The following is a 15,856-nucleotide window of genomic DNA, read 5'->3' as shown; positions in this document are numbered from 1 at the left end:
GAAGACCCCGAGGTGCATTGTCAAATTTATTCCCAGCTATTAAATTCTCATTCGAAGGTAAATATGCTATATTTTTCTCGTCATACTTTACCCAGGTTTCGGGCTGACAGTCGTTTGAACGCTGGCATGTTTAAACATCTATTAGTGCGAGCAAGCTGGATGAAAATTACTTTATTTCATGAAAATCCACACTGGGACAAAAAAGTTTCTTTGTATAGATCTTTAGCCTAACAACAAACATAATGACTTTCAGACAAAACAAATCAGCAATACGATCACTTAGTCTAGAACCAAGCGATAGATAAAGTGTAGAAGTGTGATCAAGTATTATGAAAATTTAATTCCTGCGCTACTGCGTTATCCTTACTGTAGCACTTACCAGGGCGAGAACTTTAGGTATCCCTTGGCCATTTTGATTGTATCTCGTAGGGACAAAGAGAATGAGCCCTGTTTGGACCTATTTCGTCGCTTCTAGGTGCTGTGACCTACTGAAAAAACCTTTATAATTTTTGGTACCCAAAATTTTTTTATTTGTTTATTTAGTTTTTTTCATATGGATTTTAACATATTTATACATGTAACATAAAAGAAGTAGAAGGATTCGCTAAAGATAATATAAAAAAAAAAAAAAAAAAAAAGAAATAACGAAACAACTTTAATTTTCGTCACTGTTGCTGCAACATGCAACGTTTTTGTATGAGAAAGCATTCCTATTGCGTAAGAATAACCTTAAAAAAATGTCCATACTTATGCAGTGAGTTACAATTAAGCAAACCATTTAAGGATGCTCATACCTTTGGTAAGTTGAGCTCCTATGAGATGAAATTCATATGTATGATTAAACATATTGTCAGACATATACAATTATTTATGTAAACATTTTTTATCGAGCAGTTTTTTTATCAGCAAAGAAATAAAGTTATCAATTGCAGCATAAGCATCTATAGCTAAATGTTTTTTTCGTACTTACTGAAAAAGAAAAAAAAATTAAAACACTTATAATGGAGTACCGAAATAATAAAAACTAATGCCCTAAGAACCCTAGTGCACGTCAGAAAAAAATTCAATAGCTTATGATATAAATACTTCTAAGAAATAAAATATCTTCTGCTGTTGAAGCATGCTTAGCCTGTACCTATGGCGTTATGCATTTTTATGAGATGGATAGTAAAAAGTTCCCTACTTAATGTCTCTATACAAAATTTTGCAATCAGATTTGAAAATTATCAACAATTGATGGCTCACTAAAAAAGCAAAAGTATTAACTTTAAAATTTTTAATAGTATTTTACTAACAAATTTAAGTTAAACAGGAAGTTAAACATGGTTTCACTCATTCGACGCTCAATTAGATAAAGAATAAGATATGAGCCTCCTTAAATCAGTCGACGCAAGATTTTATTTTTCCAAAAGAAATTTCAGGTTGGCTATGTAATTTCAGATGATAACGATATTTTTCGGTGCAAACGATGTTTGTTCAGCGCAGTGTTACAATCCAACAGAATTTTCCCCCGTAAGATATGCTATACACTTGCGGAGAGCTTTGGACTACTTGAGGGCAGCGTCACCCCGTACCATTGTTAATTTGGTTCCTGCAATAGGTAAACTTTTTCATCGCATGAAAAAACTATTTTTATTTAAAAAAAAACAAACTTATTCTTCATACTACATTTTTTATCTATATATATTTACAATATTTTAACATTTGAACTCTCTCACAAAACGAACCATGTCTTGACATTTTTGGTTGAACCGCAGTAACAAAATTATCATGTAATATTAAACTAAATTAACTCAAATTCATTTCAATTTATAGATAATACACATCACACAATATATAAATATTTTTTATTTAATTAATATCTTTAAATACATATTTTTTGTTATATTATGCTGATTCTTATTTTCCTATTCTCTGTGCGTGACTAACATTTATCTTTTTAAGCACGACCAATGTATGGGAGGGATATAATTTTGTTAGAGCAAATAATATACACACTTATGAATTGTCTATATTTAATACAAAACTAATCTGAGTTGGTCACATGGTAGCTAAAAATTTGAAGCACTGAGCAAGCTCAAATTAAGGCAATTAATGAATTACGGTGATTGGATTTTCTGCATTCAATTCGTGATGATGTCAAGAAACTTTGTAAAGATAGTTATCGATGTAATTTTAAATGAATATATTTTTGCAATAAAAACATTGATTTCATAAAAGGCAATGAATAACAATTTTACAATTTGGTCAACTATATAAGTCCAATTTTGTTATTTGGGGCTTTGAGGGTCACTGAACACGGCGATGGCCTCCGAGGCACATGATGACTGCAATCTTTTTTGCAAGCATGTGACGAAGCGTTTACCAGGCCCCTAGATGTAAATATCTAGACCGGGCTGTCCCGATCACCTCGCACGAAGAAAATTCTCGTACGTATGCCGTCACTTCCTCAACAGCTCCTGGGCCACTCCGCACGGCTCTATCCAGCTGTCCTAACCTGAAATTCATGCAAGAAAAAAAAAGCGGGATCCCGTCGTGGGTGGCTAGTCGGGCACTAGCCGCTTAAAAAAAAGAAACAACAGGTATAATACAAAGACGCACGTTTATTTCTATCGGCACCAAGCTTACACTTCACTGGGTCACTGGTGCCATCCGGCGCAACGCATCACCTATCCCAAACCCTCATGCACTCCGGCGAAAATTCCCACCCTGATGGTTTCCTCTCCGGGGAAGTCTTCGCGGACGGCGCGGCTCTCTCTCTCTCTATCACTTCGTCTACCCCGGAAATCCTTACATGCACTCACGCACACACTCGCTTGTCCTCTCGCGTCACCCAAACTCTCGGTTCCACTCTCTCCACCTCGGGCAGTTCCGGCGTCTTGGTCTCAGGCCTCGGGGAGGATGTCTAAGGGCTGTTAATGATCTGAGGCTGGTGAAGTTGTTGACAGGATGGCGGTTGAGCTGCTGTATCTAGCGTAGTCTAGAAGCGCGCGCGTATTTACTCTTTACTGCTTGGAAGATAGTTCGTAAGTGCCCCCCCCCCTGCGGGCCCACTGGCTCGCGCAAATTTACCTAATTACCGGTCTCTCTCGCTCTCATTAATACTGCCTAGCCCGCCGCTGATTCGCCATACATCTTGGTCTATTGGTATACCATTCGTCCACACCTCGCGCATTCCCCTGTATTTCCCCGACGCTATACTCCACACTAGCCACTCTCGTACATTCTTTCACCTTTAAAACAATACAACTCTATATTTAATTCGACGTCGGTCGTTACAAGCTAATTCGTACATTTCGCGTTCCTTATTATGAATTTTATATTCCCACGATGTTCTTTTCGATGCCCTGGTAACCGGCGCCGTATGATTCCTCGTCACTGTCTCCTTTCCTCTCGTCTCACCTAAAATCAAATCAGACACACAATGGCATTGGCGAAAAAAAAAAAAAAAAAAAAAAAAAAATGTTGACACATTTTGCGATCGGAGAAGAAAAAGTGACTCCGTCACAAGCACAAAAAATTAGTTGTGACATACTGGATGGTCCAGGGGGTTGCGTCATTCTGGTAAAAACTAAAGATTTATTCGTACGTTTCCATCCCCAGTCTGCAGGATTTAGATTTTCATTCTCTCTATATAGCTAACTTGCTACCTGCAGATAATCTTCCAGAGTAAAGATTATCTTACCAAGCATAACTTTTCGATTTTTGGACCCAGCTATTAAATACTTTCCGTGTCTATATGTATTAATCAACTGATTCCTGCTTGCCTTTAGTTCATTGGATGTATTTGGTTTCCTTAAACTGAGAGGAGCATTATACACGGCTAAGATTAATTGACTGCCTTGTTCAAACAGAACGACGAACATCGCCGACTGCATAGTTACTCCTCCTGTTCAGCGACTATCACGATCCCCGAGTAAATATTTTTGTTTGGTATTTTATAAATGGAAAGCGAAAGTCCAGGGAACGACGTGTTTGACGGCCATCCAGGGCCTCAGGCGCCTGACAGGCCATCGCTGACTGCATAATCGTATTCAGCGACCCTTCAAACCCCCGGTTTCCAAAATTAGACTCATTTTTGTTATAATTGACTAAGTTGTAAACTTGTTATTTATTTCCTCTCAGAGTTGCTTTTCTTAATCAAAGTTTTTATTGCAAACATTTATTTATTAGAAATTCATTAATGACACTTTTCACAAGGTTTGGCACGGCACTACGAATCGACTGCCAAAAATTCCATCGTAATTTATCTTACTATTACTATTAACGCCAATTTGAGCTTGTTTGGCGTAATTTTGTGCTTTACTTCTTTGACTATAGTGTATGTATATGGATGAATGCATGTACGTTATGAAGTTTATCGGCCGACTCAATAAAAGTAATTATGATCCAAATAAACTGAAATTTCGTAGGTCGCTTTTAGTTAGATATCTAAGTTGATGGCTCAAATAAAGACAAGTTCCATTGAAAGTAAAAATTTCAACAGCATTTTCAGTGCAGCGCTTTAAGACAAGAAAAATCAATTTTTCAGCGACAATTGTTTCACATACATTTTACACGTCCGCGATCAAAGATAGAATTGTAAGTTTCATAAAAATACAACTTTTTTGTTTCATATGTTTTGTTCCAGTTTGCAATGCAGACGCTATTTACTAAAAAATAAATACGAAAACTGCGAAAATAAAAAAACGTCTTTTGTCTATTACAGAAATAATGTCAAATCCTACGACAAAGTCTTCAATACAAAAGTTGTTGTAGAACTCATTCAGAACTCATTTCAGATAGCTGAAAAAGCGTTTTGTTCCATGTAAGTTTGTTATTTTAGATTTGAAGGTACAATATTTATATTAAAACTCAGCTGGATATAATAACAGAATAAACTTAATTTGGAATCCTTTTATTTAAATAACACTTTTTGCTCTGGCACCTAGTAGATTGGTCGTGCTTCATATGCTAAAAAAATTTTTTAACCGTTAGTTGTTTTGAGTTTTTCTTGGTTTTTGAATGCTTTGATTTTATTCTCTTTTTTAACCCTGCCCATACTTTTCTTTGTTGTTCTTTTACTTCCCCATCCTATTCTATATATAATACTATAATTGTCTCTCCTCACCTTTTTTTGTCATACCCAATTGCTTCTCTCCAACATTAAAAATTTTTTGCATATGAACTCATTTTACATTTATGGCTTATTCTTCTCTTACATTAAAAAAACTTTCGTCCCACTCTTTATTGTTGAAGTTATACTTTTATAGGCGCGTTGTGTACGAGAGTAAATCAGCGCTTTCAAAATTTCCACTCTCCGAAAATTTGTGACAGAAGTGAATTTTTACAGCCTGCTGTATATACCCAAAACAACTGTTTATTTATTTTCATTATTTTTTGCCCAAAACGTTTTCATCTTTATTTCATCATTGGTTTGTTTATATAAAGTTTTATGGATAAATTATTTAATTTTTTATTATGTTTTATCGTTGTTAAATACGCGAATAAGATTAAGTATGTAAGTATTTGTAACAGGTACGAGGGGATAGGAAGTTATTTTGAAATAATCGGAAGTTTCGATGAAAATGCGGGCAGTCTCCTACTGATTACATTAAATGTTAATATATTTATTGGAACCCCACCCAATCACTGAGAATCTCAATTTTAAGGATAATTACACCACATTTGGTACACCAAAATAGGTAAAGGTCATTTGAAGCTTTCGAGATTCTCGTGTCCATTTGTTTTTTGTTTCTTTTCCCTGCATTCAATGGGATTTTAAAGTATGCTAAAGAAGTTGTCAGTTTAGGTTAGTACAATCCAGTCTACGTAAGTCTTTGTACAAGCAACCACCTAGATCGAAGAATCGGCTAAGGAAAGGCTTTTCTTCATTAAAAACGTTGTACCTTCATACTGCAAGTTAGAACTAATCGTTACATTAGGTGCAAGTATCCATTAGAAACTCACCAATGAGATTTCGCAGTTTTTTGCTTTATAATTGAATGTAACATGTAGATAAGCTCTAGAATGAAAGACTTTCTATCAGAACATTTCACATCTTTCAAATACGATAAATCTTGTGCTTGCAGCTTTGCGAAAAGTAGTATTTTTGATAGAACAAAAATACTTACTTCAAAGATGTACTGGAGTAATCAGTTAAATCAAGTCTAAATTCCCGTATCTAAAGACAGTTATCGAAAATTATTTTTCCACTACTTATATGTAAATATCAAAATATGGTTTAGTGCATAGAATATGGTAATTGAATTGTTGATGGTATTTAAACAAATGTATTAACTTTTAGGTAAGTTTCACTTTTTTTATTGTATTTTTAATTTCCTCTTACATTTTACCTGATTTCACTAAATTATTATAACTGAGAATGAGAAAGTAGTATTATAAATATTTTTCTATATTGATGAAGGCATTTTATTAAACAGTGAAGTGAAGTTCTTCAAATTTTTCAGCTCAACATGTATTATACACTAGCGGACCCCGTCTCGGCTTCGCCCGAGACTTGCTAAATGGAAAACCGTCGTGTGTTAACATGTAATGTGAAACGTTGTCAGTTAACAATTTTACATCTATTCCTGACACTTCTCAGAACAAAAATCTTCTTATTAAGAACATGTTTGTTCGGAATCCATACAGTTTATTTGGTCAAATAATAAGCTGTAAAAATAAAAAAAAAATATAATCATGCTGAAAAGTACTGTGCATTCCTTATGCCATAAAATAATCGTTGGCCCTAAAGGGCTGTTGATTTGCAGTTTTTCCCGTATAATCTACGAAAAGGGTTATTTTGTAAAGCTGTTAAAGATTTAAAACTCCCAAAAAGAAAATAAAAAAAAAAAAAATTTTTTTCTCTTATCTCACAACTTTATTACCAGAGCAACAAAGTCCTGGAGCTTCGTCTCTACATTTTTGATCACCACAAAAATACAAATACATATTCTACCTATTTAAAAATCTGGAAGATTTAAGAAATTACTATGAGGGTACTGATGAAAAAGTTCATCCCTCACGCAATGGATTCTGTATTAGTCAATTTTGACGCTGCTGTTTTAATCTCGATAAAAGTTCTGCGTCAGTTTCTTGACGCCTGAAATTGTATTTATCAGATACATTTGAAGTTTTTCTTTTAATTCGCCCTCTTGCGACTTTTGGTATGGTTAAGACTTTTGTGAGCTCTAAAGGCTGTTTTCTGTTAACTTTGTTAAGTTCTAATATATTTGTTGGCAAGGTAGTTCGACGTCCAGTGGCCCTAAAAAGGACCAGTGAGTTTCTTAAGTAAACTCTTTTTTGACTAAAGTTTCCAGCAAACGTGACCACCTGGATACCTCAGGGTGATTTTCTCTGGTCTGCTGTTGAAGCGCTAGACTAATCGGAAGATCATAGTTAACATAGTCTTTTAGTCGACCAATCGCTTCCGGAAATGGTAATAAAAATGTATTTGTTGGCAAGGTAATTTACACTTAAGTGGCCCTTAAAAAAATCAATGAGATTGATGGTTAAGTAGGGAACGTAGGTACTTGTAATGGCCCTGAAAAGGGCCAGTGGTGAAACTTCTAGCTATTCCTTATTGTTAATCTTGCTGATGAAGAGCTGGGTGCAGGTAGCTTGACTCCTACCCTCGAAGTCTCTGTGTACGGAGACCGTAATGGAGGGAGGAAAACCGCTGACCAAAGAATATTTCGTCTTCAGGTCGTTCCCTGGATAACCAATCGCTCATCGTTAGTCGGAAAAGTGGGCCTAGAGAATACCTTCTCTGTGGGTATGCCATTGGGGCGACTACTGAGAAGGAAGCCGTTGTGGCCGCCCGTGCTCCTCAGGTCTGTCTTCCCTGGCTTGCATTTGTAGTATAAAATTCTCTGACGGCACCAGGCTGGATAGTAGAATGGCCACATAATTCTGAAGTATTGGAGCAGGTTGTATTCTGGCTAGATAAGGTAAAGGCACTAGTTACTGGCCGTGACCAGTACCTGGCCACTTTAAAAAATAATTTTGAAAAAGTGGTGGCCTAGTACTAGAGCACTTGTACATAAAATGTGTACATAACCTCATTTCTGCAAGCACTAGTAGCCAACCACCTCGATTTATGTACATTTAGCATGGGGTGGCCAGTTACTGGCTCTTAAATTTGGGCCACTTAAGCAACCTTTTTTTTCAGTGGCCATGTACTAAAGCATCTGACATACTCAGAGTATTATAAATTATTATTGCCTACGGTCGCATATACGACTTCTGTTTATCGTATAGTTTAAAATACATTCATAGCTTTCAAATGATACCTAACAGAAGTTAAAGTTTTAAAAGCTGTTTAAAATATATGATGTTATTTTGATAATAGCTACTATGTGGCCAGTAACTAGTACTTTTACCTTACGTCTCCTGATATTTCACCGGGGACGGTATCGATTAGAATGTTTTTTTATTGGTGGCACTCACCAATCCTGTAGGTTCAGGATGGACGTAGACCTATTCCACTTGCCCATTAGAGAAGCGTGTTGTCGGTAACCGGGGTATCCACCTGTACAACTAACATCAACCGTCTTGATGCAGCTTGATGTACTGCCAGTGGTTGACAGTGAAAGTTTCCGTGACGCTCTGGCATTTTATAACCATACTTATTTAATTCTATTGCAGGTAGCCTCGATTTTATGTCGACGCCCACTTGGCGGATCCTACTGAACTGAAGTGAAAAGCTGGCATATTTTTGCACAACTTTAAGCTCATTTATTACTATTGTTATTAACTTATGCAAGATAAAAACTATACTGAAATCAGTGTCAAGAATCAATATGCAAAATTTCAGCAAGATCAGTTGAGTAGTTTTTGTGGTTAGCGATTACAACGGTTTTAGTGACTTTGATTATATATTAGTAAGATAAGATAAAATCTTTTTTCTTCCAATTTTTTTTTGTATATCTCTACTACTCTAAAAAATATTTTAATCTCATGTTATTATCAACTTGCACTTTTTTAAATAATTAAATTGTTTATAAGAATAATGAATAACTAAAACTACTTCTTCAGTTTTGAAACAACAAAAATTTTTTACTAATGTTAAATTGGATGGTTTGGCCACACAGTAAGAAATACATAATCAAATTTTTAATATTTTACTTTCTGAATTCATTTTTCTTGAATAAAGAGCACCACGGTAGGAAGTTAAGAATGGTTGGATCTCATATTTTTGACCCTCGGTTTTTCTTCTAATGACAGTACACACGAGATCCGGAAACATTTTTTACTTAACCGCCTTAACATGATGGAAGGGATATCTACAAGGTGTATTCTTTTCGATCAAAATGATTAGCCAATGACAGTGTTGGAAAAAGCACCCTTCCATATTAAATTTTATACCAATCGTTATCAAGAGAAGTTTTGAAATAAAAAAAATTAAAAAGTTTGAACTTCTCAAACTTTCTATGGAATTCGAAAATAAGTCTACAGTATCGATTTGCTTATTAATATAGATTACGTGCTGTTTATCTTTTATTATCAAGCAAGTGAAAATATCGTTTATCGTTTCTTGAATACATAGTTTTTAATCGTATTTCTCGAGTGCTTGATGATGATTGGTAAAAATTCAATGTAGAGGGCAGCTAATTCCAGTGCTGTGATTGGCTGATGATTTTGGTCAAAAAGTACATACCTTGATAGTTATCCCTTCCACTATGCGCTCCAGGTGTGTAAATAGCTATAAGTATACGAGCGAGCGGTGGCTCGGTCGGCTAGGTCGTGGATTGGCACGCGGGAGACCGTGGTTCAATTCCCGGCCAGTGCGACTTTACGGGCAAAGTACCTCTGTGTCTTTCACATGTGCTTTTTCACCACACAATGCTCCTCGAGGAGGGTTTAGGCGACCTTCTCGCAGCCAATTTGCCTAATTCCCCCTACCCCCCTCCCAGTGATGGGAGGCCTCCCATCCCTTTCCTTGTCCCTTTCCCAAGTGCTAAGTGCCCATAGTAGTGCCCTTATTAAAAAGGAGCCGGACGTAGAGCACTATAATATAAAAAAAAAAAAAAAAAAAAAGCTATAAGTATAAAATCTATCATGCATCAAAATTTGCGCTACTACACACAGTTTTATATTGTCGCTTATCTGTTCTGTACTTACAACTCCGTCGTCCCTTCCTATAATTTCTTTTTTTCACAATTTTTCTCAATCCTTTCCAACACTCTAGGTCTATACCATTTTGTACTCTTTTGTACTTAATGCCAAATGTAAAAGCACTTTTTTACTGTTCTGATTGTGTACATATCCATTATTTTCCAGGAAACCATATTTAATTTTTTGATATGTTTATTTTTAATAATACGCATGACATGTAAGTAATTTTTTTTTTGTTCAAGCTTTCTTTTTTCTTTGATCTGTTCATACCAAACATCCAGAAATTTTACTTATAATTAACTTGTATCCACTTCCTCTCCTTTCTTGCCTTTTTCTTCCATTAAATCTCTAATCTATTTCATACCTTCTTTTCCTCTTTTTGTGTAATCACTATCCAGTTTTGCATCGATTATTTTTGCCTTCTTTAATTTTTCGTGATTACCGTTTTATTTAATAATAACTTTATTTTTACCTCTAACCCTCCCCCTAACGCTAGAATGCTTTTGATTTTTGCTTCCACCTGTTAACTGGCTCCGAAAAAGTGTACTTTGAGTGTTGGCTACTTTTCTAAAGTTGGTTGTTTAGACTTTTCTTGTTTGTTATCGGCTGTTATTTTTCTAGCTTAAGCTAACTTTCTTTAATTCACCATCTTTCCGTTCCTCTGTATTTCTACTGAATCAACACACCTTTGCACTCGGGAATACTTCCAGATCTTCCTTAATATGTCTTCCTCACTTTAACGTGGACTTATGATTACTTATGTCTAATTGCTAAAGCACCACTACAACCTCTATTATTCGCATTAAAAAATGTAATTGCGACAAAAAAAAATTTTAATTATTTAACAAGTTAACAATGGAGGATGTCACAAAAGTTGAAGTTAGAAACACTTTTAGCAAATTATACATCATTTAAATATCTTAATGAAAAATCATTATAGTAATATTTTTAAACGTAATAAATCAGTGTTCATTTTAGCTTACTGAAAAAAGTGCAGTGATGAATGATTTAGGATTCAATTTCGTTTTTTTGGTTCTTAGATAACGTGAGATTCTATGACGCAATGCATTTTTTGAACTGTAAAAATTAAAAAAAAAAGTACTAATAACACTCTTACCCTTGATGATTAAAGTGTAATAGATTGTGATAAAACGTATCTCACAAAAAAGGTTTATTTTAGATGTAACTGTGTCAGTTCGAGTACCAAATCGCAGTATAATGTGCAGCATTTTGCATCCTCTATATTGCGCTTGCATGCACCGAGGGAGTCAACCAGATATTACGGCATCTAAGATGTCCCACATGTATCAACAAGCTGCTGAAGCTCTAGTTGCCTCTGGAAGGTAAAGAATTGTTTAGAAAAGTGAAAGAACTGGTAAAATCGTTTCTATTTATTTGAAGAATAATAATTTTTTTTTGTAGATACGATAACAACGATGATTTTACTGTGATTCTCCAACCATTCATTAAGCTTTTCAATGCTCCAAATACTAATCCAAGAAAAGCATCGCCAATCGACTCAACTCTAGTCACACACGATTGTTTCCACTTTAGCCAAAAAGGGCATGCACTAGGTGAGGTAGTTTACTTTATTTAAATCAGCAGTTCTAATTAATGTGTATTAGAAAGATGTACGCAGAACGTGAGAGAGAAATAATATTACATTTTCTATTTCTGACTATAACTTTGTTTAAATAGGTGCAGAGACTAACTATATACATATCACTTAGTATTTTTATAGCTGAACTTATTAGTCGAGAAGACAAGCTCATCACAACTTTAGTCCTATAAACATAAAAAAACTACTTGTGATAAAGTCCATTGCCACAAAACTTTTTTTTCTATCATTCATCATTTCTGCAAGAGCTTTTTTGTTTTAACATAACTGTTTTATCAATTTCATTTGGAAACCCTAGACACATTACTGTCATTGACTTCTTTAAATATGAAAAGGCAGGGATTGAATACAGTCACTGGACCATTAGCCCATCCCTTTTTCATTTTACGTGCATTGTCAGAAATATGAGAAATTATAAATAAATGCTCATACTTTACTCATGGCAAAGTTAAAGCAATATAAACTTTCAAAAATTTACAGTAAAAGTGACTGCGTTATTCTTTACTGATGTTAAGACAACAGCGACTTGTCAAATTGGTTCTTTCTTTGATGTTTATTCAAGAGGAATGTATCATTTACAGTTGGGAAGATACAGTATATAATAAGAAATTTTCTGCAATTACGACGAAAATTGTTGAAATCGCTTTGTTGTGTGGTCAGAACACATGAAAAAATAGTTTTGAGTATCCAAAACCTATTTTTTTCGAAGTTGTAAAGCAAAAAAGTGCGAAAATCGCCATTGCAAAATTAAATTTTACAACAGTATTAACATTGATATTTTTTAATACGAATTCCTCAAAATTTGAAATTTGATACCTCTTATGAGGATCTTGAAGTATGGGCAACGATTTTTCTCTAACATTAAAAAAATTTCAAATATGTTTTTTCATTAATGGCATACGATGAATAAAATAATTTGATGTGTTGAAATAAAAACAAGAAGACCATTGCCAAATTAAAATCCTTCATTTGATCATTAGGTAAAAAACGCTGAAGCGAGACTAATGAACTTGTATCTCTTGACAGGTGCCAATCTTCTGTGGAACAATTTGCTGGAGCCAGTTGGCAACAAGACTGATAGTGGTTTGCCACGTATCTTCGAGAGACTACTTTGTCCAAGCACCCGTAGCCCTTACATTTTTACCAACTTAAACTCAAGGCATTTTCTTCGTACTGGAAGCCAAGAGATTGCAGGAGCTCAGTTGATTACGCCAAGATAAAAATACATTTTAAAGTTGTGAAGTGATTGTAAAAACATTATTACCATTTTTATCGAAACCCACTCAGACAATCTATTTTTTAATTTCTCTCTTTCTCTTTTTAATTCCTTTAAAGAACATTCTATTCATTTCCACTCATGGGTGCTCAATGCTCAGACTAGGCTATAATCCGTTTTCTTCATCTGTATTTCTTTCATAATTTTTTTCATAAGTGACAAGAACATTGCAACTGCAAAAAGTGATACGGTGTTTTTTCGAGGCTACTTTGTATTGGATATTTTATTCAGATTAGATTCGAATCATACTGTTTTCATTTGAAGATCGGAAAGTCATTTCTAGTGATTTGATTTTATTAAGTTATACTTGTGACGTGTATAGGTATTTATTTTATGTTATGTCATGTAAATTTAGACCATTTTTCAAAAATTTGGTTAGATTATGTATAACAAAGATTTTTTATCATTATAAGGATATCGACTGTTGAAAAGAGTTATTAAATGGTTGAGTTTGTGTGTATGTATAATTTTTGATGAACTATTAAATAGATTTTGATAAACGAAGTGTTTTTTTTTATTCCGTTCAAAGCAACAGTATGCAAAAATATATAGAATATAATCCATTTCCATGGGTCTTTTATGTAACAATTGTACGGTTCTACCTTTAGAAACTGTAAAACTTTAATAAGTTGTGTATAAATCATAAGTAGAACAATTTTTCTTTATAAAGCAAACAAATGCAGCTGTATGAACAATATAGAAAAAAAAGGTAGGACTGAAAGCAGAAGGATCAAACATCGTTTAAGATTAATTATTCTAAGTATTTACGAGGGATCTAGTGAAAGTTATACTCTATAGCTAGTTCCAAAGTTCTACTGTTTGTCTGTGAAATTATGAAAGTAATAAATTACAGATAATGCTTCTTCTTTGTTCTAATCATGTAAATTAAGAACATTTGTGCTTGTTATGTATCAATTCTAATAATTAAATGACAAACATAACTAGCAGGCTGAAACAGTTTAAAAAGGGGGGGGGTACAAAAGCTTATTTAATATCCTTTGAAGTAACGATAGAACTAACTATAATTGAACGCAATAATGTTACCGAATTTTTTGCAAAAATAGTAGTATCTTCTATGACTTTTCTGGTAGTATAACCGTTCTTATTGTCCCGGTATTTTGCAACACAACGGGATTCACTTATATTGACAACAGGCCACGGCAACCTCATGTGCCTGAAGTTTCAGGTTATTTTTTACAGTGCAATTGTGCTTGCCCAACAATTATTGTTCTTATTAAAAAAACAAAGTAGATAAATTCGTTACTCTCCGAAGATGTTGATTTGTCTCATTTGTTTTACTCCATGCAAATGTTTGCTCATTTTAGAACTATTAAACTAATTATTTAATAATAAAAAACTTTTAAGTTACTTTGTATTAGTATCGATGCCTACTTTACTAACAACTACCGTTATTACATCTAACAAAACGCTTAAAACTTATTTTCTTATTATGCTTAACAAGGTAACCAGTCGAGTTGCTTAGGGCTAAAAATTGCTTGCCTAATAATTAGCTTGATTATGTTTAAATAAATAGGCCCTTGGATTGCGTAGCACTGATTCTTGCTTGCCTGATAATTAATTTTTGTATGCCCCATAAAATGGAAGTTTGAGCTCTTTAGCGCCGATGCTTGCTTGCCTAATAATTACATAGATTAAGCTTAATAAAATAAGCCTTTGGGTTGCTTAGCACTGATGCTAGCTCGCCTAACGATTATTTTTGGTATGCCCAAATAAAACATGGATAGTTAAATTGCTTTGCACTAATGTTTACTCAATTAAGAGTCATAAACTATTTTATGTAAAATAATAAACACTTGGTGCAATGAATACTTTTTCACTATTAAAAGAAATATTAATAAAGCTACTTGGCGCTGATACTTGCTCTTGTAATAATTATTCTTCTGATTGAGCAATTGAGAAAAATGACTGTCAAGGCGTCCTCTGTGCTTCCATGCAATACATACTTATTATATACACACGTGTTTGACGGTGATTTCCGAATGGAGATAGTGTTATACATTACTGAATGAGAAGTTCTAGTCTTTTACGGAACCAACTAAGTAGTATTTATTTTTAGCCGTCTTGATTCTATGCTTACTGTGTAAAAAAAACATTTTTTTTTATTCTTATTTACAACGTACTCAACATAAATAATAAATCGTTATTGAGATATCGTAATAAAAAAGTGAGGTCGATTCTTATAATTAAAATAATTTTTTTTTTTACTTACGCTGGTAGGAAAAATTGTCTTAATGAAAAATTGTTAAGCGTGTTATAATTATTTACGGTATCAATGATTTTGACATGCGCGAGTTTGTATGCCATTCCAAATAATTTTTGATAGAATTGTTGTAAAAATCGTATGAGAATCAAAAATTTATTCACGCGTTTCAGTCACATATGCTCTCTATTTTATTTGAAATGATTTTAAGTTTAAATTAATCGTTGTTTAATCATGCAGAGTGGTTAAAAATATTATTTATATCGTACATAGTCGACATAATAACGATTTACAGTATTATAGTAATGAATTATAGGTTTTTATGATGATTTTATGTGATTTAAGATTTAGCAGTAATTTAATCTTGATTTAAATTATTGACATTACGTGGAAAAATTGTGCTATCGATTTCATAAAAACCTGAAGTAGGTTGGTTTTATTCTAAAAATGGAAAGCAATAACAAACTCACTACGAGTGAGGCTTTTTTCGGCTTTTTCAACGATGCCCAACTGAAACAGCCAGCCTTGGGCCAGTTGCAGCTGCATCAGTGCAGAGGCCGATTTTCCATCAGCCCGCTTTCGTCACACGAGTATCTTTCATCCAGCTAAACTACTTTTAACACTCCGCTACACATTCACCTGA

At 34.1% G+C, this 15,856-nt stretch overlaps 1 protein-coding gene across 1 annotated transcript in view; it reads left to right on the top strand.

The window, feature by feature from the left end:
* The window catches only part of LOC106645065 (phospholipase B1, membrane-associated), a 60,990-nt gene extending 48,054 nt beyond the window's left edge, over window positions 1-12,936 (top strand). The window contains exons 5-8 of the mRNA XM_014360825.2: window positions 1,441-1,600; window positions 11,279-11,441; window positions 11,521-11,672; window positions 12,743-12,936. Coding sequence (XP_014216311.2) covers window positions 1,441-1,600; window positions 11,279-11,441; window positions 11,521-11,672; window positions 12,743-12,936 — 669 coding nt within the window. The remainder of the gene's footprint in view (window positions 1-1,440; window positions 1,601-11,278; window positions 11,442-11,520; window positions 11,673-12,742) is intronic.
* The last annotated feature ends 2,920 nt before the right edge of the window (window positions 12,937-15,856 follow it).

This window comes from Copidosoma floridanum, unplaced genomic scaffold, assembly GCF_036245765.1.
Source record: "Copidosoma floridanum isolate Cflo_tuat_1 unplaced genomic scaffold, Cflo_Japanese_pri ptg000013l, whole genome shotgun sequence".
NCBI classification, from domain to species: domain Eukaryota; kingdom Metazoa; phylum Arthropoda; class Insecta; order Hymenoptera; family Encyrtidae; genus Copidosoma; species Copidosoma floridanum.
The sequence above is the reverse complement of the archived record's forward strand: the minus strand, read 5'-3'. Positions and strand labels throughout refer to the sequence as shown.